Here is a 22,391-nt window from a genome sequence, read left to right as displayed (position 1 = left end):
TGTGTTTGTGTTTGCGTCCGGGCATGTGATTTGTGAGGGAGGAAGGGAAAGAAAACTTAAGTGTGTGTCAGAAAAGGTCTTGGTCTATGTATGTGTGTGTGTGTGTGTGTGTGTGTGTGTCTCCGTGGTGCGTTTTAAGAGAGAAAGTAGAGACACTGATATCCTGGCACGAGATGAGTGGGAGGAAGGATGGATGAGGTTAGCGAGGTTCTGGCGAGGGCGCAGTAGGTGTAAGCTTGAGAAATTTCCATATGGCAGTAAAATGTCTGCCACTTTACTTATTGAGTTTCTAATGTGTGCCAGGTGCTTCTCACGCAAAAAAAAAAAAACGCAGTCTGTCTGTGGCTGATGTGCACTGTGTGAAGACGTTGTATATGTTTTTGTTTCAAAGTCACATTTGGAACAAATTGCCCGTCTCCAGACCGGCTTCGGCCGCTGCTTTGGAGACAAAATTGGTGTCCACAATTTAGTTCCCGAAGGCAGTTGCATTCAGGAGCAGCTAAAATACATCGGGGAGATTATAGGGTAAAAAGGTAAGGGCAATGGTTAGGGGTCAGGCATGTTTTGGTTATGGGTAATGGTTACGTTAAAAAAAATATATCAGTGCATCGTCTCCAGAAATAGTCTATCTGTGTGTGTTTGGCACTAATCTTTGACCCACTGGTCATTATATGACAACAGGGCTGCTTCACTGCATGGACAAGAAAATGCTCAAACGCCCAAACTGGACCTGAATGACACACACTATAAAAAGCAGAAAAATAAAACTTGCTCTAATAGTTTTTTGCAAAAATGCAGCCATGGCTACAGAATTTGATTTATTAATATGGACCTTTCAGTCATTCAAACCCCCCTCCCCTCAGTGTGATGGTTTAAACCAAGCCCGTATTTATGGTTTGACACACTTATCTTTTACATTGGCAAACAGTCGGGGGTTTCTTGTTTATCATAGTTTTTTTCAGCTTTCTGATCTCCTGGAATAAAAACCTTCCAAAAGGTGAAACAGACTCAACGAAAAATCTGTCAAATCTGTAAAAAAAGAATCTTGTGTTTTTCTTTTCTTAGCAAAGTTGCTCTAAAGTCTTTCTACCTCATTTCCTTTTTAAGAGCCGTCATAAGCGTATGGAAGCAACAGAGGCGGCCGTCATGAACTCGTGCTTCTGGTTGCCCTTTAATGGCGACCAGGCAGGAGAGAACTCGGGCTTTCGGTGGTTTTGGCAACAAACGAGACTCCTTTGAAGCCGCCGGCATATCCTCTTACCCTTCTTACCCATGTCGCTTCACTTATGAAATGATTTTCCTTTCAAACCGACTAGATCGCTGTGAGTTATACAGGAAGTCTTATGGGAATCTGACTAATTTTTGTCAGCGAGTAAATACGCCACAATACTTTGACTAAGTATGAGGGAGCCTTTAATAACTTTTTCCCTCTACTGCTAGTTATAGATAGATAGATAGATAGATAGATAGATAGATAGATAGATAGAGATAGATAGATAGATAGATAGATAGATAGATAGATAGATAGATAGATAGATAGATTTCTGTTTCACTGAATTTCTTTTCTTTTTTTTGTATGGGGGTTTATTCTAACAGCTGATGTCTGGTGTCGGTTAATAGTTTATCTCCTGAAATGTTCCTCTTTTCATCTTTTGTCACTGTTAGAAATACATATCATACTGTGCGAACATAAAAAGAAGTTTTCAGACATGAGGGAACACAAAGTAAAAAGCATTCCTTTTATTCACATCCAGCGGTCCAAACTTTTCTTCATATGTTTCCTCTGTGGTTTGCTCCTAAATAATAATAACAAAAAGTTAAGTAAGGGATGGGACCAGCTCCAAAAATGTGTTGGGACTTTAACTGATCCTTTTTTTTTTCTGATTTCAACACTTTGAAAGCAGAATTACATCATATTTTACGTTTTATAATAAAATGTTAAAATGCTGGTTTTTGATCAGTAAAAACAAAGTACTGGAACTATTTCTTCCGAATGAAAGTCAGTACATGTAGCCTTTACACACACATAGCTTAGAGGTCGAAATAAATAAAATAATAATAATTTAAATATAAATCAAATAAACCAGATGCAGATGTTTGGTGACGACAACTTTTCTGATCACTGGAAAATAAGTGACACAAATTAGCCAAATAACACGAGACGTTTTTTATTTGTATTATTATTTTTTTTTTACATGATTTATCACCAGCCAGCTGTGTGACGGCGGCCACACAGACACATAAAACGCGGAGACGCACAACAGAGCAACGCGGTCACAACTGTCTGCTTGCACCTCAGCAGGAAATGGCATCCAATCACCTTTCAACTTTTACACTAACACACCAGTCGTTTGGCTCCACGGTGACATTTCACAGGCCCGGCTTCCTCAGCAACACCAAAAACTAGATTTCTTATACACGCTGCGGTTAAGGCGACAGATTCCATTGTACGACGATCAGTGTTATTCCTAGAATAAAGCAGGCTGACATTATATATAAATCCCTAACTCTAGTACTAATAACTGTGTGTTGAGTTCCACTTCTTGGAAATACAGCAGAGAACACATCCATATTCAACATAATTAATAATGTATTCCACTCCTGCGATGTAGGCGCGTATTCACGCGGACTGTGCCAAGTCCAGCCTCTCGGAGAACGTCTGGCATCGCTGTTACATGAAAGTAGCAAAAACAAATTGGACACCATATATACTTAGCATTAATAAGCGTCTATATTATTGAAATATTCCCTATATGTCAGGATCTGCTCCTATAACGTGTGTGAATGCGTAGTTTCTACCACCCACACATAAATGATGACTAAATATGTATTATTCTGTCTAAAGTAAGAATGCGCATGAAAAAAAAAAGTTTTATAAATGGTAGTTTGGACTGAAATACATAAGTCTCACAAGGTACATCAACGTTTACTGCTGTTTTGAGAATATATAATAAAATAATAAAGCGTCGTAATTGCAGAGAGACCTGAGTCGTGACAGATAGACCTCTCCTTCTACATGCATGAGGACTGGAGGAAAGTACATAGCAGGTCTTTAAATCCTGCAGGGGGAAGAAAACCCTGCTTCCTTTCGCCCGAGCGTTTAAGTTAAATGTCTCCCCGTGCTCTAAACACAAAGGAGCGCTTTCAACGACGGCGCTGTTATATGTTCCGCGTCGAAAACTTTTCCAGCTTTGTTAGAGCAGACATCTTCAATGCAGCAGACTCTTGTCTACATTAAAAAACTTTGATGTCTCTAATGAGCAAATCGGTCTTAAATTGCATTATATATATATATATATATATATATATATATATATATATATATATATATTAACATGAAGTTTAAATACGCGTCGGATGTGCTGCTGTCACCATCATACTCACAGCAAATCTCCCGACAGCCGAGGTGCGTTTTTTTTTTTAATTCCAGTGTCCTGTGAGTTTGTTTTTACTCACGAAATGCTTTAATATTTTTGAAAAGTCACGCGATTTAAGAGATTTGATCAAAAACAAAAACACAAAGAAAAAGAAACTTGCACAAACTTCTCCTTTTGTATGGTGCGTCGGAACGGAGCGACCCGCAGGGAGGCGCTGTGCGTCCACGTCTGCTCGTGTGCTGCCGAGGAGTCCCGGGCAAAGGGAACGGCAGAGAGAGGGAGAGGGACACGCTGCATAAAAGAAGAGAAAATAAAGGAAGAGAAAAAAAAAGAAACAACTTGACAAATAAGCCATTAAGTCGAGGCTCACAATAACCTTGGACAAATCTATAAATATAGAATTCAAAATGCAGAAAAGTATTCCAAACACATCCACTGATTCTATTTGGTTTTCTTCCCACGGAAACGTTTTGAATCAAGAGTCTGGGAGAGAGAGAGAGAGAGAGAGAGAGAGAGAGAGAGAGAGAGCGAGAGAGAGAGGTTTAGTGTCTTAATTGTGCGGAAACGACGAGTACAAAAGTCCGATTTTCGGAAAGTACCCTCGTTCTAAAGAGACAGCGATTTGATTCCTATAAGACTAAATGAGAGTCAAGGTAGGAATTCTTGTCAATGCAGCTGCTTCAACGGTAACCCCTCCTCCTGGTGGCCCCTTGGTCTCTCTCTCTCACTCACTCCCTCCCTCCCTCTCTCTGCCGTTATTCCTCCACCGTCGTCCGCTTTCATTCCAGCGCACAAGCCGAGCGAAGCAGACGCTCCGACGCAGCAGCAGCAGCAGCAGCAGCAGCAGCCGCAGCCGACGCTGAATAAATCCGCTCAGGGAATAAAACTCGCGCTTACACAGAGAGAGAGAGAGATAGACCGGCGCGGGCTGCGTCTTCACTTTGGAATAAACCAACTCGATCGCAGTGCACGCGCGCCTGCGGACCGGACACCATGGCTCCTCTGACACAAGTGCGTCTATCTCTGCTCCTCTGACCACACCGAGAGTCTTTGGATCACCCGGCGGAAGAAACACACACAGAGCCGAGGCTTCTATATTTTCTTCTTCCCCTCCATTCACTAAGAACGAAACAAGGCTGGGAATACTCTCCGGATGGTGGCCGCGGACTGGACTACCTGTTTTCAGCCGACTCGCTCGATACGAGGGGAAGGGACCGGGAGACTCGCCTTCTCTCGGGTTTAAACAAGGCGCGTTGGAGAGCGCAGAGAACCGAGAAGGACTATATTCACACATTTTCTTTTTTTTTTTTTTACACCGAGGGTGTTATTTGCCCCCCTCCTCCCCTCCCGAACACGCACCTCTGAGGTGATTTGGTGAATGGGGGTGACTCTGGTCCCGGAGGCTTGACACCGCTCGGATTGGGAACTGGGAACTGGGACCGGGACTGGGCGCGCGGAGCGTCGGATCACCCAGGATTGTGCACCCCCCCACCCCACCCCACCCTCTCCGGTCTCCCTCATATCTCGTGGCTCTATTTACATGTCCGACCTGACTGCTTTATGACAATGGATTACTTTCTGCTTTTGTGCAGCCTCTTGCTGCCCGTGGTGTCCGCCGTCGAAGGTAAGAAATCCCCCGACCGTCTCCGCTCGGTGTTGCGTTGCAGGGTGCCCCTACACAGCGTACATTCTTCTCGTGAGCCAGCACCCATAGTACACCTCCCAGAGGCTGGGTGCACCGCGGTGCGCGCGGAGAGGGGCTCTCCATGGAACCCAAAAAATAAAAAATAAATTCTATCGCTTTCTTACCAATCCCCTGGATTTGATGTTATAGTCACGTTTAATTTGTTTAAAGTGTCCATCTGGCGCGTTTGAAGGGATCCACTAATGGCATTATTGGCTTTACGCAGCCGAGCGCTGTGGCTGTTTTCAATACACAATTGTAATGCGCGTCAGAACGCAAAGCCCATCCATTTCAATCGTGTGTATTGTTTTTCCTTCTCTCTTTTCTTTTCTTTTTCCTTTAAACATCGGCTATTGTCGACTGCTAATGCTTTCTTCACCACTTAAAGGAAATTAGCTCCACACTGTATCTCACCGGGGAGTCGCGGCTTCCATGCCTCCCTCTCTCCCTCCCTCCCCCCCACCACCACCACCACCACCCAGACACGTCCCCTCAGGTCGGCTGCGTGTATTTTAGGGCTGTATGAGTGTGGCTGTTTGACTATCAGGTCGAGGTCAAGGTATAGGCTCAATGAGAGATAACAGTCTATGTGGATACACAATTGATTAAAAAAAAAAAAAAAACGCATCGAAACGCAAATAAAATGTCATTAATCATCAGTTCATAAAGTAAAATGGACTGTTGTTTATTTATGTCTGTATTAATTGTATTATTCCTTTAGTTAATGCTTCTTTTTGATTGATAATTTATTATTATGTATTTATTTTGTCGCTCCCAACAACACAAACCAGCCGGTTTAGCTGAGTGGGGATGTTTGCGTAAAATCGATGGGAAAGTCTAGCTGTCTGTTTTTCCCTCCCAGGGAGGGAGTGTTGCGCTCTTTTATTATTCCTTTCCTACTTTTACGTGCGTGTCCCACTCTGTTTGGGGCGGCTATCAGAATACGGTATAGAGGAAATAAGGTTGAGAGAGGCCTAAAGCTTGAGCTGCGAATGCCGGAGCCCAGGCGAGGCTCCCGGTCCGGCTATAGTGCCAGAAGGAAAGTAGGACAGTGGGCCAGTAAAACGCCTTTCCCTCTCAGCGTGGCTGTCGACCTGTCCGCACTCCTTTTATTCCCTTTAAAACAAGTGAAACACTGATTATTTTTCATGCATTCACTTTTCTGGATTCATACTTAATAAAACACAGTGAGGCTGCATCACAGCAGAGAGATCGATTGTGTTTGTGTACTTTGGATTCACGTCTACTCCACAACTTACTTTTTCTTTTGTTTGTTTTAAGTGTCTCGGCCTTAATTTGAGCAAACATCCGGACGCCTGTTAACAGTCGGCGATGAGAAAAAAAGATTCGGCCACACGCTGCTTCTCGAACTCTTGGTGAAATCACCATCCTGACTAGATTGCTTTTTCACAGTGGGCTGCTTCCCTTCGCATCGGGGCCCGGGCGCAAAGGAAACACGCGGAATCACGCATGAGGAAAAAATAGCAATGAAGCTGATCTGATAAGTTTTATTAGCACTAAATAACACACGTGATGGAGGGAGTCTGCGGGGGGACTCGGATGTCTTACCCTGAATCACACGGTTTTTAAGGTGGAATCAAAGCGCGTTAATTGGCTCTCCCACGCTGTCGATGGGTCGACGTGGCTTTCATTACGAACAGCAACGAAATTATTTTGGAAATTCTAGTCCCTTCTACTCTTGCGGAGAGGACCCCCCACTCGGGGAGCACCCCCCTACCCCTCCACCCTTCTCGGTGACCCCTACAGGTCATCGGACCCCAGTCGAGATCTTCTGACTTAAAACACATGGCTCGAATGGATGAGTGGATTTTTGTTGTGTGCAGGAGAGAGAGAGAGAGAGAGAGAGAGAGAGAGAGAGAGAGAGTGAGAGAGAGAGAGAGAGAGAGAGAGAGAGAGAGAGAGAGAGAGAGAGAGAGAGAGAGAGAGGTGTTTTCCTGAGCGAGTTGGCTGCGCACGGGCTTGAAGTTGATGTATTTCGTTAGGACAATATATTCCCTACATAAGTGATGCCATAAATTGTACCCGACTGACCTGGTTGGGGGTTTACCAAAGCTTTTAATACAGCTGGTTGATTTATGGCCACTCTTTTTTCGTTTTTTTTTTTAGCGATTTAGGAAGAAACAAGCGACCTGGTGGGGAAAGTTCCCCCCGGGCTCCACGGTGCGTCTCTCCGGGTCCCCGGGGTCACACGGCCCCGGGAAACGCTCCTAATGTATTCATGTTTTCTTTTCTTTTCTTCCTTATTTCCCCTCTTTTGGTCACTTTTTGTTATGTTTCTCAATTGACACGTAATTGTTAAACCAAACGCGTTCAATCTTGTAAATTTAGTTTGCTTTTAATGATTTAATTACGGGCCCCGTTGCAACCACAGCGCTTCGCTCGTTTCCGAGCTCTCTCAGTGGCTGCACAAACTTTTAACGTCAGCTCATATACACTTGATGTCATTTCAACCGACGTGGGTGCGTTTACGTGGCTCAAATGAGGCCCATAAAACAATTAGCACTTCTTTTTTTGGCGCATTTTTTGGTTGTGGTTCTAATGAAACATCGAGTTCACGTCTTATTACATCTGATGGAATCTATTTTTAATGTATTTATTTGAAGGAGCTTAGATGAGCAACTGTGTTTAATTTGTTAATTATCCGATGATCATACCCTTTTATTCCACTTCGGTTATTTTAAAGTGATTTAATTATTTATTTTTATTGCCAAAATGAGGAGCAGATCGTTGTAATGGTGAGGTCAGACTCTTCAGTGGACCTCAGTGAGGCCTTGACTGTTGGACTGCTGCTGCACCATGAGTGCCGTGGAGACAAATTGCGTCGATGACAGTCCTCTGTCGTGTGAGGCAACTCCTCGGTGTAAATGGCTTGTAATGGAAGGAGGAAGCACAGAAGGGGGACAGAAAAAACAACATTAAATTAGGCACCGTAATGATATTCAGGCCAGATCAGCCAACCACTTCGATGCTGCTCATCTGCTGTTTGAAGAGAGAAGATGCGTTTTATTCTGACAAAAAAAAAGCGTCAACCGAGTTTTCTTTGCACTTAAGTCCGAAAAACAAACCTCTTACTCCTTCGCCTGGAATAATTCTCTTTCTAAATAAGACAAACTGGCTTTTATGGTCGTAGCTCAGCTCTCAGGGTTCCCCAGCACTCCCTCTTCATGTTTTTTTCTCTCTTTCTCTACCCATGCCAGTGCATTTCTTGGAGTGATTACGCACAACACGGACCTTTGAGGCGCACATGTTTATGTTTTTCTGTGGGTGAGATCACACCTCCACAGGAGCTTTCCTGTGCCTGTTTGCAGTTGGCACGTTTCTCATCCAACCCTCTCTCTCTCTCCCCATGATGTATTCTCGTTCTTCAGCAGAGGAGATCCCCTCGTTATTATCATTCGATTTAAATTATTATTAATGTTATCAGCGAAGCAGGGAAGCAAATCCTATAATGTGGCCAAGGGGGAATGCAAATTAATATTTAACTGGAGACTATTATCAGGGAAGGAAAAAAAATAAAAAATCCGGACAAAATAACTTTACTGAAGAATTAATTGCAGAAATAAATCCTCTGTTTCACTACATGTTATGAGGTCGAATCAAATATGCATTACATTTAATATAAACCATGCGTAAAAGTAAAATTAAGTGAGGTGACGTTATTTTAAGGGACTACTAGTAAATGCTCGACTTGTAACTTTAACAGAAAACACTTTTTTATTTTATCAAGGCAATTTTTATGTTTTCATATTAATAAAAAAAAGTACACAATCAAATGTTAACCCTTTTTTTTTTTTTTTAAGTTTGGGAGGGCTGCATCTAGTTAACCTCAATTAACTTGAAGGGAGCAATGGGGCCATTTTGTCCGGCACACTTGCTGTCCGAAGGCCCTCACACACCCGGGCTTTGTTCGGGTCGAGCGTCAGTCATGTGTGGCCCCCAGCACAGCACTCACACAGTGGAGCTGCCTGCCACGGTACACTTTTTACTCCAGGAGCCACTCTGCATAACATTCCAAAGCAAATTACGGAACAAATGTATTTAGGGTCACAATAGGAGCGACAAAAGGCAACAGTTAGTGGCTCTCTGGTGGCCATCACGCGGCCCCATTCAGGGTCCGAGTGGAAACGCGCTGAGGAGGCGTGGAAGGGAATTTGCAAAATAAAAGCTGTCATTCCGGCAATTCTACTAATGAATCATTACCAAGGGCAAACCAAGAGGTCAGCAAATCTATCTATCTATCTATCTATCTATCTATCTATCTATCTATCTATCTATCTATCTATCTATCTATCTATCTATCTATCTATCTATCTATCTATCTCATTTATTTATTTGTTTTAATTAAAGTTGGCTCATGAAAGAGAAGTAAACGATTTTTGTTTCCATGGTGAGGAAGGAGATACTGCGCGTAGAGATCAACAGAGTCGCTTAGACGCGCGCACGCGGAGTGTCTGAAGTGTCAATTGATGCGGACTTTATCGATCGCGGGAATCAGCGCTGCTCAGCCCTTTTACGTCAGGTTGGAGGCGGAAGACTGCCTGTGCCTGTCTGTCTGCCTGTCTGTCTCATAAGCAACTCATAAGGATATTTATCGGCGTGTCCTGAATTAATTTGTTAGGTGAGGGATGACTTCGCTTCTCGTGTGATAGTAACGCGCACGAGGGGCACGAAGAGTTTCCAGGAGCAAAAACAGCAAAATAATAATAATAAAATAATAATAATAATAATAATAATAATGATAATAACAATGATAATAATAATACAATTAATAATAATAAAAACAATAACACTAATAACGACAATAATATCAATAGGAACGACAACAATTGCTATTATAATAATAAAAATAGTGGTAATTATTGTTATTATTATTATTATCATTATTATTATTATTATAATTACAGTCTGTAAGTAAAAATCCAAACCTACAAACAAGAAAATAAAGTATGTTTTTTTAGCAGGGAATTGTAAATAATTAAAAATAAAATATACATCAATATAAAATACCCTACACTCTTATTATTATGTTATAAGTAGTCAACATAACTACAAAGTGTATAGATTATGTATATGTATAGATTCATTTATAAATAAATCCAATTTCCAAAATGGAAATGACATTATAGGAAATAGATGTTCCTATGAAGTCATTTCCATTTTGAAACGTCAGCAGTGCTGTATAGTTGCTTCAGAGTAAGCAATGCACATCCATCTCAACATACGCATATTACCTCATTGAAAAGAATAAGTGAATGAAGGAAACCATAAAGACGTCGTCCATCACCCTCTACGATACACCCCCGTCTACTGACCTCAACGGGGAACACAGCCAGTAGGTCATACGCTAGGCAGCAGCCATGTTGAACAGATGTACAGTGACTTAGGTTCAGATTGGCGTAAGGCGCTCAGGACGAAGGGGGGAGTGGATGACGACATGTTGGGAGTCGGGGTGTTGGTGGTGGGGGGGTGGAGGGGTATGTGGGGTGGTGGTTGGGCAGATTTGGATCAGAGACCCAGAGAGCAGCCGCACTGACAGACTTTTACAGATGTAACCGGCCGGCGGGAGCACTCATGTGCACCGACTGACGGTTCCACGGCTCGTATGGCGGCAGCAAGGGGGAAGAGATTCACCGAGCTGGAATTTCACTTGTGGGGAAGCAACAGCCGCGTCCGCCTGCTGGGGCCTTCCCCACACACCAGGAAGTAGATGAAGCCGTATGGGTGCTCAGCGACACCAGAGATGTCGTCATGTCAGTTTTACTGTCCCCTTAGCTTTTCGGAGCTCGCAAAACAGGATCAACAGAATCTAAAAACCCGCAGCTAAAATGATACTGTTGGAGAAATATGAGGCGCAAGCATTTTATCATTACGGTAATTCAATATGTTTTGTGGGTTGTTAGTGTTTACTGTGACCTCCAGCTGATAGTGGCTATGTATGTGCATAGTAGCAACTAGTCATTAGTACTAAGTACTCTGACATGATAGCAGTTTTTATATTTTTTGTTATATAAATGACATTTGTGCGTGCAGTCCATCCTGGCATCCGACAGAGGGGCCTTCTGGGACGGCAGGTCTTTGACACCCAGTGTCGAGAGCAAGCAAGGGGAGGGCGAATGTGTCTGGGCCTGCTCACTGCACTAGACACACTGCTGGTGTCTGGAGTCAGCCGAGCAGAACGAGAGAGAGAGAGAGAGAGCAAGATGGGTGGCACACAGGGGGTAGGAGTGTGTATGTGTGCGGTTGGGAGGTTGCATGTGTGTGTATTGCTGTGGGTACACTAGTGTGTCTAACTGAAGCCCCTCCGATAGATATCCTCCCAAGCGGACACGTACACGGACAGCTGCGGACACGTTGTTGTTGTGTTTATCCGACATGCGGCGGTCCGTTTGGAGGACGCTTTCCACGCAGGCACAGCAGATGTCCAGTTCTGTCGCGTAGTGGACCCTAGTGGACCCTCGTGGAAGCTCATTATGGCTTAAGGTGGATTCAATTTAGGCATAGAGAGATGGTGACACCATCACCTGTATTAGTTTTGTCATGAATAATAACTTAAATTCAGCTTAAACCATCTAATTAAAGCCTAAAGGTTTCGGACCATCTTCACCCCTGAACCATTAGAGGCTCAATGTCTTATTCAGAAACCTGCTGATTTTTTTTTTGGTCATGGGAAAGGCCCAGCGTATGAAAGTTTAATAGCATGTGTGCATGCGTGCATGCGTGTGGACGTATATAATGACCATTTCACATCGCTCATCCGACCCCAGACAGGGATGTTCCCCCACCCAACCACCTCTTTGGTCCTCACTGAACGATATTAACGGCTTTCAAAATACTGATGAAATGTTTGACATAATATTAATGGCCGGCAGAGTTGGCGTTTTATAGGCGCTGTCTGCACCGGATGTCCATAAAGTGCAGCTGAAATTACCATGTGTCAAAACGTCCGGATTATGAAGTGAGTTAGGACCCGCTGTGCTTTCCACCCACGTCCCGTGACCCTTATTCAGAGGTCACGGGGTGGGGCGTGTGGCGTTTGGATGAATTTGGAAGGGGGGGGGGGGCTTACTCCCCAAGGTTAGTCTTGTTCCTTCCCTGACAATGGCGCTCCTAACACAATCAAACTCCAGGGGTTATCCTTTTTTTTCCAGCGGCGAATAAAAATACACTGAAAGAGGATGTGTATATTAAGAGGGGACCGACTGTGCAACTTTCCACGGCTCATTGACACACGTGTAACATAAACAGACCGGGTCAAAAGCTGGATCAGAGTGGGGGGGTCGCTTGGCCAAGTGGACAGACCAGACCAGGGACCTGAAGCACTTGTGAGAGATGACTTTAGGAGCCTCACTGGACACGTGATGGCCATTACATTACTCGTCACTTGGCGAGCACGGGGGATATCCGAGGGAAGTTTTTGGGGGGGGGGGGGGGATTTCAGGGCCTCCGCTCCACCATTTCTTTACAAGCTACGGACTCTTGTAACACATTTTTTTTGCAGATGGAGCAGAACGAGATCTTTGATATTTGCCTTTAAATCATAGCCAGTTACATCTGTCTGGAGAGTGGACGCTGCTGTAAAACTGGGCCTGGAAAGGGGGGGGGGGGGGGGGGGCACATCACCTGGTTTCTGCCTTTGCTGGTCTTGTTAAATATAAGAGGAAAAAAGAGAGATGGGGAAATATCTTTGTTGAATTTAACCATGGTGCTGGGACTTTTTCCCTTCAAGAGCAGGAAAAAAAGAAAGCTTTTACTAACTTTCATCAGCGCAGTGAGCCTATGTGTGATGATAGGAACGGCCTGAAGGGAAAAGCTGAGATCCAGAGTGATGGGATGTGGCTCAACGTCCGTTATAATTAACCAATATGCAGGTTTGAGAACACGAGTGTTTGACTTGGTGCGAGAGTTCCTGTTCACACTGTTGCAGATGGCCGTTGTTACACCTTCTTCTGCCTCACTTCTCATCCTCGGTGTCAAAAACACTCGCCTCATGCGCTTCATCCGCACTTCAAAAAAAGGAGGCCTCCCCACTCCTATTAAACATCTCTCCCCCTTTTGTCTTCTTGAGAACAGCAGCAGGTTTACCCAGACCCCCGGTCTCTCTTATCAACAGCGTCCTCTCTTGAACATCTGAAACACACTCTTCACTGCTGCGCCGCTCACACACACGCGGCGGCGGCGACTCCCAACACATTTCAGCGGCAGAAGCGCCGATCACACGTGACCTTTTGTCGAGATATTTACATAATCCCCCCATGGTTTCCACGCCGCAGCCTCCTGGAGGCACCGCCAGCTGTGAGGAGCATTTATTTAACCTCAGCTCGAGTTGGAATGGCGTTTGGGTGACACGGTGACTTTATGTTTAAGTGAGTGCAGTGTGTGGAGGGCAACGAAAGGGAAGGTCAAAAAAGAGCCTCACTGTCTATTATTAAGGCGAGCGTTTCACGGCAGGCGAGTTAGCAAATGTGGAGGTGTTGCTTTTGGTCTTTTGTTACTCAGACGGCCTTAACACCTGTCCATTTGGTGGAGCGGTGGATGGCAGAGGGTTATAAAATGGTGTGTGTGTGTGTGTTCAGCGGCAGACAGAGGAAGGGAACGGAGGCCACCCTGTGGGTTTGCCATCAGTTGTTCCACTGTGTGAAAGTCTGTTCTTCTGCATGGTTTCACCATTTTTCATAGTAAGATGCATCAACAGCAACCGGTTGAGTATATAACATTTCTTTCAAGTTCTAGCTTAAAAAATGATTTTTTCCCCCTTTCCTTACACATTGAAAACGCAACCGTGGTTACAAACTGCAAGTCGCTCATGTATGATGCTATTTTAAAAATTGTAATGCATATTTGAATGTGCCTGTATGACACAGTGGTTGTTAGCTGTGATTTTAACAGGGATTTGACATTTGGCGCTGTGAAGACTAATTGCAATGAGCAAGATGAAAGCACTGGACAATATAGGCTCCTCCCCCCCCCCCCCGTGCCAAGTCAGGCCATAAACAGCATCCCTTTCCCCTCTCACACCCTATGGAAATCCCTTTTGACCTCCCTTCTCTCTCTCTCACACACACACACACACACACACACACACTTAACACACATGAATGGTGACAGTTGCTTAATCTCATGGCCGTACACACGCATGCACACATTACCTCCGCCCCATACACATGCCCCCGCGAAATCTTCACCCCCCCCTCCACACACACACACACACACACACACACACACACACACCTACCTTTTATGGTGAGTGCCCCACATCCACTCACTCCTCTGCTAATGAATCAATCAGCTGGTTCCATTCATTTCATTGCTGTCAGACCGCATCGATCAGCCCCCTTCCCTCCCCCGTCCCAACAGAGCAGCAGGGGAGCTCAGATGGAGAGGAGGAGAAGAAAGGGGTTGAAACATCCAAGCAGTTCAAAGACTCCTCATTTCTTATCCGCTTTGTGGTTCCCCAGCAATATGACGTTCTCGATGGTGTGCGCGTATGTGTGTGAAACGAAAAGCGAGAGACGGGATTAAAAAAGAAAGATCAAGAAAGGCAAGACGTCTTCTCCTAGAGTTTATAAAAACCTGACCTTCATCTTACCTTTGTCTCGAGACTGCCGCGTCAGCGCCGCGGATTCCAACATGGCGGGAAGGCTGGAGATAGCAGGTGGCGGATTTCGGCCAGGTGCAAGCTCATTCACTTCCAGGGATGCCCCCCTTCTTGGCCCACGAGCTACGAACTGCCCCGCCTTGCTCCTGGCGTTGCGGCCTCTAGCTTGGCTAGGTGAGCGATGTGTATGGTGGGTCCAACTCTCACCGCGCTCCACCGCCCCACCTACGGAGTCAAAGTCAGAGAGGTTATCAGTTATTAAAACACCTCAAAGTTTGAGCCATGTGTGTGTTTGTGTGTGTGTGTGTGTGTGTGAGGCCATGCAGAGTGAGATAAAGGGAGGAGAGAAAGGCTTTTTTTTCATTTTCAAAAGCCACTTAGTTCTGTTTATTGGCCAGCCAGTTCATTTCAAAAGGTGTTGAGAGAAGCAACTACGCAGGCCAGAGGTTTCAGGGAGCCAAGGTCAATTATATGTAGGTCGGGAGGAGGAGGAGGGCAGGTAGGAGGCGGAAGAAGAGGAGGAAGGTGTGGGAGGAGCGGCGGGAACAAAGCAGCAGTAGGTTCTGAGATTGTGAGAGAAAGTGTAATCTCCTGACTTGGACGCTTGCCACCAGCCATGTCCCCACTTTGACACCACGCGGCTTCCTCACAGATACAGGATTTGTGCCTGAGCGAGAGGGAGACCCATTGCTTTTCCAACCAGTACCTTTTCACTATCCTTTCCCCCCTCAGCCTCTGCATCTCGCTCACACATGCATACGCTCACAACGGTCCCAGATGAAAGGTCTGGCCTTTGATGCAGTCTGGAAGGAATCTGCCGGTGTTTTTTTTTTAATGAATCCGACAAGCTAGCCAGCGCAAATCAATGGAAACATTGTGCGACGATTTCAAGATGCAATCTCAGATAATATCGGGATGGTTGAGTCAAGGGCGGACGTAACAAAATAATTAAGAGTTGAACAAAAGGCAGAGGGAGAAAACGCATGGCTAATATGAGCTGCGATGCAAGCTTAACGAAAATGATGGGTTTATTACCTGCTCACGTTTCAATGTCTGAGAAATCCGAAGCCTTTTTAAACTAGGTTATCAACAGGAACAAAGCACGGTGTCATGTTTCAACATTTGGTGTCTTTTTTTTTATAGAGGGATGTTTACCTTTGGTTCCACATGGTCATTGATTTATATGGACCAATATATTTTATTGTCAGTTGATTAGAAGAGGCCTGGGGTTTTTATAACTACATTGGCGGTTGTTCTCGGGTACTTCCAACTTCAAGGTTCCCGTGTATGTATTGTGTGAGCCAGACAGCTTGGTGCTGCAACTGGCCAAAGGGGGATGAAATGTTCAAGGCTTTCATTCAAAAAGGTGAGCATTAAGCAAAAATCCTCTGCAGACAAAGCCTCCTTTTATATGCTGTTTACCTTCCCTTTCTTCACCTCTCTGTCACACTCGTTGGCCTTGTCCCTTTCCCAGCCTTGCTCTCAGTCTATGCTCTCTCCACCCCCCTCTCTCTTTAACTGTCATTCCCAACCTTTGTTCTTTCATCCCATCCCTTTTTTTTCCGTCGTTCTGCCGTCTGCCCCTCTTCAGTTCCCTCCTCGGTGAGCCTAGCTTATCACAGTTACAGTAGGTCCTAATTGCAGTATTATTTTCCTTTCCCTGTTATCTCCTGCCTTTGTGATATCAAACTCACAACCGTGACAGTAAGCAGCTCGGAGACTATGCTATTTACTGCTCAGAGGCCTTTTCTTGTTGCCTACTACTTGATAAGGTCTTGACTGTCAAGAGGACTTGTCCTATTGTGTATGGAGAGAGCCATGTCTGCAGTTGAAAGGCATTGCTAATGCACGCCATCTCCCCTCGTTCTACTGACCAAAAATTGTTTCCCGACATGACAGCTCTGACATGCACTTTTTCTTTCAACATGTCGCCCTTGGCTTTTTTTTTCCCCCCAACAAAACATGTTCCTCGCCTGCCAGCTTGGACAATAAAAAAAGATTAGCACAGATGGAATGGGTAGAAAAAAAGAAAGACGCGGGTGCCTCGGCGGGCTGTAACGCAATATGTTGCTTTCACTGGGTGACGAGAGGGTGTCTAAGTGGGAGTCTGGTGAGGTGTCTGGGTTTTAAATACCTCAGACAAACAGCCCTGAGTGTGAAAACAATCGACAGAGACATGAAAGTGTAAGCGAGAACACACACAGGGGTCAGATAACCCCTGGGCAGATGGGGATGGTCAAAGTGAGCCAAGAAGAAAGGTAGCGTGGGGGGTTTGTGGTGTTTATGCCACCAGTGTCAGGAAAGGGATACAAAAGTATTCCCCCCTGTGCCACTTTTGGCCTTGGTAAATTCCCATGAGTGCAGGAGCTAAACCGGTGGTGATGATTAGAGATTCAATTTGGCTTGCTATCAATCAATGCCACCAAGATGGACAGCATCGCTGCCGATTACACACGCTCACAACCAGACTGGGTTTGTGCCTCTTGGGATTCACGCCTTTTTTCATGCTTTGTTAATTAAGCGACCAAGCTGCCCCTGCACTTACTTATTTATGAATCTTGGCTTCGACCGGTATTGGAGACCACTTGGAATCTCCTAATTAGGCCCTCACTAATGGCCCTGCTTCCAGACAATCCATACCATCTCAATCCGGACCACTGACCCCCATTCCGTTAATGCACACACGGAACCATAACACCCATATGACCTTGACGTTACACAACCCATGTTGCCTGGTGTTGTGTTTCTGTTGGACCTGGATAAAGCGCCCCACATGGGATAATGAGGCAACACTTAAAAAAAATCAATTTCCATCCGTTTGTCTAAGTAATTTCTCACCTGTGCATTAACCCAAGAATAGAGCAGCCCAGATGTGTTGAGCCTTGTCATTTGATGAAGGGAGAGAACCAGAAGGGACACGTTGGTGAAATATTAATGCTTTCCCAGAGCAGCGAGCGCATTGCAGTTTTACCTCTGCCATGATTTAATGACATGGCTTCATAACGTCTTTTTGAATGAAGGAAGCCCGTAGCATGACGTTATTACTATAACGCAAATCTTATAATTACCGTATGAAGCGATCGGTCCCTCAAACACCCTGCCCAAAAGCCCTTTTCCCTTCCTTCCAATGAAGTCACCGTTCAGGGTCAGTAAGCCCATCCGCTGTGGCCTTGTGTGGTGCTTTTTGGATCCCATAAATACTGGTACTGACTCCGAGTCAGATTTACTGGCCAGCGACCCTGGGGATTCATTTGTATTCTACCCACTTTGGCTGGTTCAGGGTCAGGACGATGACTAATCAGGTCAACGCTGATCCACACCCTGCAGTTAGAACATTAGAAACCCCCACCTAGCTAACTTGGACCACCAAGAGTTCTGGCTTGTGAAATGTGTGTGTGTGTGTGTGTGTGTGTGTGTGTGTGTTGAAAGTAGATGTAACACATATGAGCCGCATGGAAACATTGGGATATTTTTGGTGCATCTCATTTCCTGTGTCCTCAGTCGGGGAGAAAAACCTTGCACCTCGTTGTTGTTTCTTCCCTTAAGATTGCATCGCCGAAGGCCACAACAGAAGTGAACCCAGCTGAACACTTGTGCTAATGGGTGGGCTTAGGCATGAACATCGGGGTTGTTATTTTTTAACTAGCTAAGTTGGCCAGCGGCTGTGTTATAAGGATCACAATAAGGCAGGTGGGTTGGTGGGGGAAACTTTTGGCTGAGTTATGTGAAAGTTAACCATTGCCTCTCTTGGCCAACCCTGATACCAAACAAGATCAAACTTAATTGTACATACTTATCCATTTGTACATGTACATTAACACCCCTCTTTTCCACTGTGGCACAATCTATCCCATCAGCCTCTCTGGTAATCAAATTATCCAGATAATAATATTTCAAAACTGTCCAAACAGCAAAGGTTAATGTATACACCGATTATTGACCGTCCATATGACCTGACCTTTCATACCAATGACCCCTGCAAATGTATGAACAAAATGCCTGTACTTGAGACCTTTTTACTATCTTCCCCTTTTTTGCTTATAAAAATATGACTTTTATTGAATTTTTTCCACATGCGGTCAACACACACCTCTTCTATAATCTTGCTGAAATTCCCAGGTGACCGTCTATGTCCTTGCACACACACACACACACGCGCACACACACACACATGCAAGTTTTCAATACATGAAAAAGTGTGTGTATGTGTGCAAACACGTGTGTCGGCACATAAATCAATGGGTGCCTGGCGGCCTTGTGGCTAGTGCTACTGTGTGTGTGTGTGTGTAGGTAGTGGCTATGTGTGTGTTATTGGTGACACCCCACTCCCTTCTAACTGCCAGCTTTAGTTACACATCAATGAAGGGTGAATAATACATTATCTAGGGTAGCCTATATTCCTCCTACACATCCCAGGAGAAGGACAGAAGGATGGAGAGGTAGACAGATGACAAAATGAGAAATCTCTACACTATATATCTCTCATAGAGGAAAAAACAAGCTCAAAGAAAATAGATGTATTTGACCCAGAGCAACCCCGATTCCATCCCAAAACTCATTCGTCAGCCACATCATTCAGTCACACCATGAAACTTCAACCTAGCTCACTTCCTGTTTAGATAACGGCCCCCCTCCTCACTCGCCTCGTCCTGATGTACGACCAGCCTCCGACTCTGAGATTTATGCTGCTGTTTAGGCGCTATAAGGACAACAGGACACCTTCAGGTAAAAGAGGAGTCGAGACATAAACTCTAGGCCAGTCAGCTGACGTGGGTTTTAGTGGACGTGCTGGAGTGTGCGAGGGTCCTTGAGCGCGGATCGGCGATGCAAGTGGTTCTGTAATCATGGTGCGATTATTTAGACATCCATCTCTCTTGGACGGCGACGGGATGAATTTCTGTTTGTGTTTGTGTGTTGAAGGAAGTGTATATGTCGGCCTGTGCTGCATTTTGGGACCTGTGTCCTTGCCGGTCTGTCCGTTTCATACATGTGTGTCCATGTGTGCGTGTTACTAACCGCTGTATGATTTATTCCTTCTTTCTCCGGCGTTGCTGTATGGGGGCCCTCTGTGTGTCATGCCATAGCACAGAGGTCTTTATGTAATTGAAGCACCAACCCCCCCCAAAAGCCCCCCCTGCCATATGGACTCCAGTAGCCTTGGATCTGTCCATCCATCCGTCAATTTCTTTTAATTGCCCAGAGCCCAGATTCAGTGCCGAGACCATCTATCGAGTGGTTTCTCTATAGGTTAAATATATTAATAAGTAATAAGGTGTGGGACCTCACCAATCCCTGACCATGATAGTGACCACATAACGATGAGCCTGGGTCGAGAACAGGGAGTCTTTATTTTATTTACACCCTAAATATTATACATCTACTTTCTTTTTCTTTATGTTATACATGATACACTTTGTTTCTCTACTCCCAAATGTCCCATAAAAAAGTAGGCGTCGGCACTTTTCACCCTCTTAATTTGTTTTTAAGAGTAAACACACAAAGCAAAAAAGTTTTGCATTGTTTGTAATATAAATGCAGTTTTTGTTTTGGGTCATTAAGTGGATCCCCCTGTGTATTGTAAAGTTATACAGCTAGGTTCCTGGAATCTGTGTGACGTATTTAATAGGTTAAAGGCTGCCAACCTTCACAGCAGTGATTTCTTTTTAATTAGGGCAATTATACCAATGCCTTGAATATGCAATGTAATAATACATTAAGGCAACACAGCGGCTCGTGTCACAAGTTTTTCCCCTCTTTCTCCTCGCCACTTATTTCCTTCAAATTGCATCATGCCTCTGGAGTCACAGGAAGGTTTTGTCGCATCTGTTGTCAGAATGTTCTCGCGGATGTTTGCATTTTTTCTCATATCGTCTTTGCAAACTAGAAACCGGAGCTTGTTCCGCTGCACCGCTCCACTTACAGTCACTCTGCAGCAATGTTATTTAAATGGCCACAATGTAAATGTAATGCGTGTAAGGTTGACATGACCATGTTTGAAGCTTTTTATGGATGCTCTCTCGCTCTCTCTCTAGCTCTCTCTCTCATTCCCATATCTTGGCTGGATCATTACGGATGCTTTTAGCTGCTAAAGAGGCGAAGTCCATTTGCACAGAGGAGGTCTAACAAGTCAAGTTATTACAGCAGCCAAGTGTGAGATTAATTAACTCGCTGGCGATTAAGAATGCAGGTCCGACGAGAATCTTGGTGGCGGAGTGGAGGGGGAGAGCGGGGGAGACACGCATAGATAGCAGGAGAGAGAGAGAGAGCTTCAACTCCAACACAGATCATCGTGATTGATGTCGCCCGGCCATTTGCGGCTCTGTGGCGTTGCAAAACAACAATAACCATAAATAACAACGGTCTCACCCTTGCACCTTTTACTTTAAGATAATGACGCCAAATAACAAATAAACTCATTTATCTGCCTCCACCCGCTGCGGAATTCAAATTAAAGCCAGGTCGCCGAAGAAATAAATCTATAAACCCCCTTTTTCAGTAATCAATCCGCAGCTGTTTGTCATCACAGACCATTAACCGTTACTCATAGTGCGAGGAATGTAAAAAAAAAAAGGGTGAAAAAAAAGAAAAGCGACGTCCTATCCAGCTATCTCATGCAAGAAAACAATGCTGCCAAGGTTTTGAGGCATGGAAATATTGCAGCAGAAAGCTGGTTCGTTATTTATTGGCAGCTTACACCGAGGTAGGAGAACAAAGATAGAGGCGGATGGGAGTGGCGAGTGCACGTATGAAGGAGAGACTCCATCCTAAACGGTGGAGACAACAGCAGAGAAACAGAAGCCAGAGGAAGGAAGAAAGGATTAGCGAGGGAAAGATAAAGGATGGAACCAGACGACCTGCCCGGTCTACCTTGCCCAGTTGTTTTATACAAAAAGAAAAAAACAGCATCTGGTGTGCGAGTGCATCTGCGCCATTGTTCCGTCCTCGTTTGTATTTGCAACGTCGCATGCCACATTAAGGACTTTAATTGTTTTTTTATTTTTCAAAATAAAGCGCCACTCCCGTACGTTGTGTGCACAGGGAAAGAGATTCTTTTGTGTGATCTCTGTGTGTGTGTGGATTTGCGTGGCTGTAAGAGAAAGGGTGTGTGCGTGCGACAGTCTTGCAGGCCTCGCAGAGCCTCGACCTGGCGGGTTGCATTCCTGACTTAAACTGCCCTAACCTCCCCTTTTGTTCTCCACGTCTTTTGACCTGAATGGCTAATGACTGGGCAAGCAGGTAAACTGTAACAAGCCCTGTCTTCTTAACAAGCTGATGTGAGAAGCATCAGCCTGCCTGCAGGCTTTTTCTTCACCACCTGGTCCTCCTTATCCTCTTTTTTGTGTGATGGCGGTATGGTAGAGTATAATTACTCATCTGCTAAAACTCCCCATATGCCTTTCCTTGTTTCCCCCCCACCCTCCTCTTTTTTTTTCTCCTCCTCCTCCTCCTCCTCCTCCTCCTCCTCCTCCTCCTCCTCCTCCTCCTCCTCACAGGTAAATGAGAGCATACCTGGGAAATTAACATGACTGGCGGTGATAATTGACTTGATAATTACCCCTGCAACATCTTCATAAATCATAAGTGGTTGCTCGGCGAAGCCAAAAGACGGCTTTTAGTGTGTCTGGCTGGAGTCTACTCGCTAATGGGGGGGTTAGTCCCCCGGCTCCTATTCTGGTTCTGTTTTCTGTTTATTCTGTCTGCGCAAGTTTCCGAG

General features: G+C 44.9%; 1 protein-coding gene across 10 annotated transcripts in view; it reads left to right on the top strand.

The window, feature by feature from the left end:
• The first annotated feature begins 4,157 nt into the window (after positions 1-4,157).
• The window catches only part of ephb3b (eph receptor B3b), a 60,505-nt gene continuing 42,271 nt past the window's right edge, over positions 4,158-22,391 (top strand). For 6 of the 10 annotated variants that reach the window (XM_084010815.1, XM_084010813.1, XM_084010809.1 and 3 more), the window contains exon 1: positions 4,159-5,001. In XM_084010815.1, coding sequence (XP_083866941.1) covers positions 4,938-5,001 — 64 coding nt within the window. In that variant the 5' untranslated portion in view covers positions 4,159-4,937. Of the gene's footprint in view, positions 5,002-22,391 lie in introns of all 10 variants that reach the window. The other 4 variants (XM_084010811.1, XM_084010808.1, XM_084010810.1 and 1 more) reach the window with 1 other exon arrangement.

The sequence above is a fragment of the Eutrigla gurnardus genome, assembly GCF_963514095.1.
Source record: "Eutrigla gurnardus genome assembly, chromosome: 6".
Taxonomy (NCBI): Eukaryota; Metazoa; Chordata; class Actinopteri; order Perciformes; family Triglidae; genus Eutrigla; species Eutrigla gurnardus.
This window is presented reverse-complemented; position numbering and strand designations above follow the sequence as displayed.